The 6,756-nt window shown below is 42.8% G+C and overlaps 1 protein-coding gene across 1 annotated transcript; it reads right to left on the reverse strand.

Annotated features, from left to right (window-relative positions):
- Positions 1–29: 29 nt before the first annotated feature.
- On the reverse strand, positions 30–5,758 carry slc31a2 (solute carrier family 31 member 2). Its single transcript, XM_072371461.1, has 4 exons — positions 5,604–5,758; positions 4,092–4,158; positions 1,271–1,505; positions 30–1,047 (listed from the first exon to the last, which is right to left on the reverse strand). Exons 1-4 carry the CDS (start codon positions 5,610–5,612, stop codon positions 867–869), a joined length of 492 nt encoding a protein of 163 aa, XP_072227562.1. The 5' UTR covers positions 5,613–5,758; the 3' UTR covers positions 30–866.
- Positions 5,759–6,756: the final 998 nt, after the last annotated feature.

A 6,756-nucleotide genomic window follows, 5' to 3' on the forward strand; every position in this document is an offset into this window, starting at 1 on the left:
AATATTCTGTTTCACAAAGAGGACAAACATGACACGTCAGCTGTTTTATTCCTTTTTTTAAGCGTGTGGTTTGTCAGTTGTTACCACGGAACGTGACCTCTGACACGTGGGAAAATAAGTCATCAGTTAGCAAACCAAGAGGAGTTTACAAGCTAAAAAATAAAAATCACATGAGTCAGTTCCTCTAACTACCACCTCTGACTTATGACTCAATCTCAGTTCCAAGTGCAAATAAGCTTTCAGATTTCACTCCAAAACACAGCAGAGAGCACACACAAACAAACTTTTCACACGTGCTCGCCCACCAGTCCTAACCCCAAAACTAAAACTTCTGACAGCAAAATCAAGTTGCATCGTCTCACTCCTGATGACATACTGGTCAAATCATGTCCGATTATGGGTAATGCCTCATAACTATACCCTAAAACTATTTAAAAGCAATAAAGGTGAAGAATCTTTATAGAAACAATGAAAATACGTCATGAGCTGTGAATGATTTGCATCTCTGAGATATGTGGTTCCTCTTCTGTGTATGACTCAAATCTCCCTTGTTGAATCCTACATGCTTTCCTTTTTTGTTTTTCTCTGTAACAGTTAAACAACAAGAGAAGTTAAAGCCAGCGGCAAAGCAAAACTGTACCTCAGAAACAGCCCAATTCTCCGCTTTAATGTAAAAGAACCACATTCATTATGATCAAATTTACACAAACTTCATGCGTACCGCATCCCAAGGTGTAAACCTGCAGAAATGGAGCCTTTAAACCTTCAGTTCCCATATCAAGATGAGGTACAAGGAACGAAAATGAGTCAATCAAGTGGTTTTCCATTTAGAAAACGGAGTGTGTGAGATCCTGTTAACTTCCTGATCAGTTCATATGGTCACATCTGACAGCCAGGAGCGGGAACGAGATGAAATAACCGAGGACAGAGCCCACGATGACTCCGAGAAAGATCCAGGTGTTGTAAGACATGACGCACAACATCAGCATGTAGCCCAGGGTCACCTGCAGCATGTGGAGGGCTGTCTGGACAACGTGCAGCAGCCAGCTGGAGAGAAGAAGACCAGTCACACACTTAAAAATCAGAAATACTTCAATAAGCTGCACGCTGCAGATTCAGGATACAGTCTTTTTTTAAGAATAGAAGACTGGATTCACATGGACTGATGTGTGCACAGAAAACAACACTGTTAATTTACACAGTTATCATTTGGCAAGAGTCTGATTTTAAATAGGCGGCACAAACTGTTAACTTAGAGAGGAACCCTGACCTGTTTCGGGTGCTTGGAGTAGGGGTTGGAGTTGGGGACTCCACAGGGGTCAGGGAGGACTCAGAGGGGCTGCTGTCCAGCACAGAGCTGCTCTCGCTGCGGCTGGACGAAGGGGCGTAGTATGCTGACCGAGGCTGGGCCAGCTTGGAGCCATTCCCCAGCCACACCCTCCACACTTTGAGCACCTCATAAAAGACCGTCAGCAGCAAGACAACAAACACTGACAGCACCATCCCTGGAGACACAAAACACCACACGCAGACACTCACACTCACAACCAGACTCAAGTGTCACAAGAGCATGAAATTGATACAGCTCAGTTCCTAAAGTTAAGTAGACACAATCTCAGATGCACAATACATGACCTATTACACTGCCTCATTATTAATTTAAAAAAACAAAAAAAACAGACGAAGCCACAATGCAGAAGCAGTGTGTGAAGAACTAAGCCCACCTCCGCAGAGGTGCCAATCAAATACACCCGATTAATGATCATTAGTCAGTGTGAGCACCTCTATAAAAGCAGAGGTTTTAGCAGTTTGCTGCTCTGGAGCATGAACACACACCTGTGTTCATCAGCTGATCTTAGAGAAGGCTGTTTTAAGTCATATTTATCTGATAGATTCCAGTTTGTTCTTGTAAATGAAGAGTCTTTGGCGCTATACAAATAAAACTGAATTGAATTAAATAGAGATCAATCTGGGAAGGGTTATAAGGCCATTTCCAAACTATTTGGAGTCCATCATTCTACAGAGAGAAAGATTATTCACAAGTGGAAAAGATTCAAAACAGCTGTCAGTCTTCCCAGGAGTGGAGTGGACTCTACAGGCCTCAGTTAGCGTGTTAAATGTAGAAGTCTGAACAAGTATGGCTTGTCTGGAAGGGTTGCAGGAGAAAGCCTCTTCTCTGTAAAAAGAACATGGCAGCACAGCTTAGGTTTGAGACTTCTGGAACAATGTCCTTTGGACAGACCAGACCAAAGTGGAGATGTTTGGTCATAATGCACAGCAGCACGTTTGGAGGAAACCAAACACAGCATATCAGCCACATATCAACCGCCAGGCACTGTGGTGGCTGACCATGGCTGATTAATGGAGTCAAGAGTCAAATGTGAGGCCATCAGGCTGTTATGAGTGGCTTTGTTCTCAGACATTATGTATTCATATTATATATTTTACTAAATAACCTATGTTCCTAGCTGGTACTTTTTCACTCTACTCATACAAACACAATGTGTGTCCTTGAACAGTCCAAGACTTTAGGGTGACATAGCAAGAGAAAACAACTGGGTCAGACAAAGCATCTCTACTGGGTTAGATAGGTCTGGTAGATTAGATACACGCCTAAAACAGCACTCACACACTCACACACACACATTGTTTATCACATCCAAAGAACACGAGGAGGACAGTGGTTGGCCTGCTCATGCCACTAAAAACTGGCCAATTATACTCTGACAAGTGTGAGTACGACCTCAGTGAGATCAAGCTGAATATGAATATGAAATGCTTCCGGATATCGGGCCTCGGCCTGACGGCTTTCCTGCAGGAGCTCTGTCACTCCGAGGCCAGCGCTGCAATATACTTTACGTGTGACCACTAATAAATACTTTGTTTAATAAAAGATTTCGCCAGCTTGTTCTTGGGCTTCCAATGAAAGAATCGGGCAAACAAGTCCGACAGCTAAAGCTGGGCTGAAAGTGGGTCATCAACAGGACAATGACCCCAAACACAGCAGCAAACCTCCAACAGAATGTCTGTAAAAGAAATGTTTGGACACTCCTAAACATTCATTTTCATTTGTATTCCTTTTTCCCCTTTAAAGGGATGTATGGTTTCTTATATAACGCAGAACAGCCAGACTGAGACTGAATTTTTGGGATAAAAGAATTCCAACGCGGACATACCTGATATCATCTGTAATATTCTGTATGCATGTAATCCCTTTCTACGTTGCACCGATTTGTAACTACGTAAAAAAAGTTGGAGCTGCTTTGTTGGACAAATAATGAGGAAATTCTCTTTCTAAATTGCTTCAATTGACTTTTCTTTGCATTATGTTACTTGAAAAAATCATCAACAGCTTGAAGTTTGAGTTGGTCGCAGTTAAAGATGCGAAGAGCACCGTCATCAACTGTGCTGGCAGCCAAATGCCTTCAGCTGGAAACTCTGTGTCTAACGTCTTGTAGAATTTGAAAAATAAATAATCGGACAAATAAAATGAAATAAAACAGGGAGCAGAAACGGGGCCAGAGGGTAGGATGTGGAGCTGAGGGGGTTTTTCAGCCCTGAGAGTCGATAATGTTCACAGCTATGCGGTTCGGTATGTTTTTATGCCTCTAAGGTTAATAACTTTGTGGATCATGTCTAAAACGAGCCGGTCAAAAAGTTCTACGTTAACAGATTATAATTGGGTTCAAATAACGTAACTAACTACTTTTAGGTACCAAGTAATGATTAAAGTAAAGTCATTAAGTAAATGCACTGACCCCCCCCCCAAAAAAAAGAAACGACCACACAGAAGTGGTCCGACAGGTATCATGTGAGCCAATCCAAGCTGCCCACCCTCAGAAAAGAGAACCATCCGCCCCGCCCGCAGGCTGAAAAATGTAGGTCCAAGATTATACAAGCTCTACTTTTCCTGGGGAGATAATCAGTGTAATAAAATCGTCTCCTGAACAAGCAGAAAGGAGAGATGCCTACCGGTTAGAACCTGAAACAATGTTTCAACTAGACCAACTGGTTCTGGGGAGCTGCCAGAATCTCTGACTGAGATCGCTCACACACTGTTGTGGAGGCGCTTTAACCCCTCCGTGGCTTACCTGCCGGGCCGTGCACGTCCCAGAAGTCAAACAGCAGCATCACGCTGCTCGACCAGCCAAAGGTCATCTGAGAAAAGGAAAAAAAACAATGAAGAGATGCCATCAGCTGCTGCTGTGTGCCAGTTACTGCTGAAGTAAAGTACTTTAGGCTGTTGAGCAGTTTGACAAATGAGCAACAGTGACCTGATACACCTGAACAACAAGATCAGTCACCCTGGACCTGAGAGCTCCTGCACTGCAGCTGCAACAACGCTCAGAGCATCTTTACAGGTTGAAACCACCTTCATTTTCTTTTTGTTTTTTTACTTGTTCGTGACGGTGGAAGCAGAGTTCACGTCCAGTCCGTGCAGCATTGCAAAAATAATCTGATTCAGCCGTTTCAGACAGACACGATTGCAGGACGTCTTCTTCCACAGAGGCACACTTTGTTCTCCCATGCTGGTGCGGACGTGTGACTGACAGAGGAATGCACTGTGTGCTGAGTGTGCAGCAGATAGGCTCTCTGCCTGGCTTCCTGGGTAATCCACCACCTGTCTGGGCATGAGTATTCCTCACCAGCTGCACACCGATAAGAACCCTAAAAAAAGTTCTGTCCCAGCAGCATTAAAATGAAGCCATCAGACATCTGATTTGTTTAAAACCAGTCTGATCAGCGGCCTGACTGATCATAATCGTGCCCGTTCAGCATTTAAAAAAGGAGCAAATGACATGAGAGAATGAAAACATGAGGAGGACGTTAAAATCCAGACAACTCCAGGTGCTCAGATGTGAGCTCATCTGTCAAAGCTCCTGAGAAAAACTACACTATGGGACATGCTTCTAGTACAAACACCGTGGGGGGGTGTTTTTCTTTTTCAAAGAGAGGATTTTCTGACATTAAAGACTCCGTCGCTGTGAAATGTGTTTGAGGTGTTCAGATGCACAAAGCAAACGCAGATATATAAAGTGCTGAGCTCAAGTCTTGATCCAGCCTCGCTTTTGCTGTCAAAGAGCCAGAAATTCAACCAGAACCCCAGTTTTATACTATATACTTATATTCAGTTTGGACTTCTATTACAGCAGAAAGTTCACGTAACAGTTACATATAAACACAAACTATAAATTTATAGCTGTTGTATTGGACTGACATACTGAAACATAGTCTCCTCCTTTTACGGAGGATACTTCTAAGGTCAAATATACTTTACAGCAGTCGTCTTTTGTTTGTATGTTTTTATGATAAGTCGTTATGTCACTCAGGCTTTTAACCAAATTAACCTTCAAAAAAGGCTTCACTTATATGACAAGCTTTGGCGGGTTATTCCATAATTACCAAACACTTGGAGCACAGTCTTCGTGGGGCCCAACAAAACTTGTGCCTGTACTTTTTTTGACGTCTTGGCGTCAGCTGCTTATGAGAACATCACATTTTACATACATCGAGTAACTCGATGCCAAACGCCGACGGAGTAACATTCTACATCTAAACTAAGTTCGACAGATCACGGATGAAACTACAAAGAGAAAACTTACGGACATCATGGTGGACTCGCTGACCAAACGCTAAAACCCACAGTGTCAGCCAGTAATGAGCGCAAGTCCCATAACGACACTCGGTCAGACCTTCAGCTGTGCTGTCAAGATGCAGCCATTGCTTATATGTACCACAGCAACAGCCTGCGACCCAGCAGTACTGTATGTGCAGCGTACCTCGTGATTTCAGACAAGGAGCAGAGGCTCACGGGTAATGGAGTTTTTCCAACAGCTGCAGTCCGCAGCTCAAGTCGTCGAGAAAACTGAATGCACCGTCAACTTTGGCTATTCTGTCGAATTTCTCCCTTTATCGAGTGTTGGAGAGCCAACGTTAGCTGGGGAATTAAGCTGGTTTGACGCACGTATAACCCTAAGTGCTCATTCTTTGTTTATACCAAAACGCAAAGGGTATACTCATGTGACCAACGGAAGTAGCCGAGCGAATTCGTTGAATTTCGGCTTTTACATTGATTATCTATTGCTATGACAGTTTCTAATAAAAATTTGAGGCAGCATACGCATTAAAATGATTGGGACGGTACAGTTACTAACGTTGTTTTTGTGTTTTATTTTATATCCCGCCTAAGTTTTGGTCTGTTTATCTTGTGGTAAAACTTCAATATCTGCAGTATTCAGACAAGAGTACGGACTCCTTGCACATTCCTGTGATTGTACACATTTTGTTTGGTCTTACAGTCAATATTTAGTATCTTCCATGAGAGAAAATAATGTCACAAAGCTGACTGTCCATGTAGACAACAAAACACACTTCATCATTTTATTATTACATTGTACAGTACAACCTTGATTCTGCGCTGTTACTTGAAACATTACATGTTGTGGCTGAGGTGCTACTATCAGTATATGCATACTGCACCTGTAAACAGTTTCAAGTAGAAAAATACAAAACGAGACGCCACTTATCTATATGTGAAGGGGACAGAAAGGAAGGGGGGAAAAAACGGGGCTTCATAAAGCTATAGTACCGTTTGCTCAAGAAATCAACAGAATGAGGAGTGAAAAAGGCATCAAACAACTTCAGGGAGCTGCTGCTGCAGCACTTTTGGAAATCAGAGGAATTGCACATATCTTAGAAAACACGAATAAAGACAAAGTTTTACAGAAGGTCCAGTGTCTCAAAGTCTTTACAAGC

This window comes from Leuresthes tenuis, unplaced genomic scaffold, assembly GCF_036924035.1.
Source record: "Leuresthes tenuis unplaced genomic scaffold, fLeuTen1.0.hap1 SCAF_19, whole genome shotgun sequence".
NCBI lineage: Eukaryota > Metazoa > Chordata > Actinopteri > Atheriniformes > Atherinopsidae > Leuresthes > Leuresthes tenuis.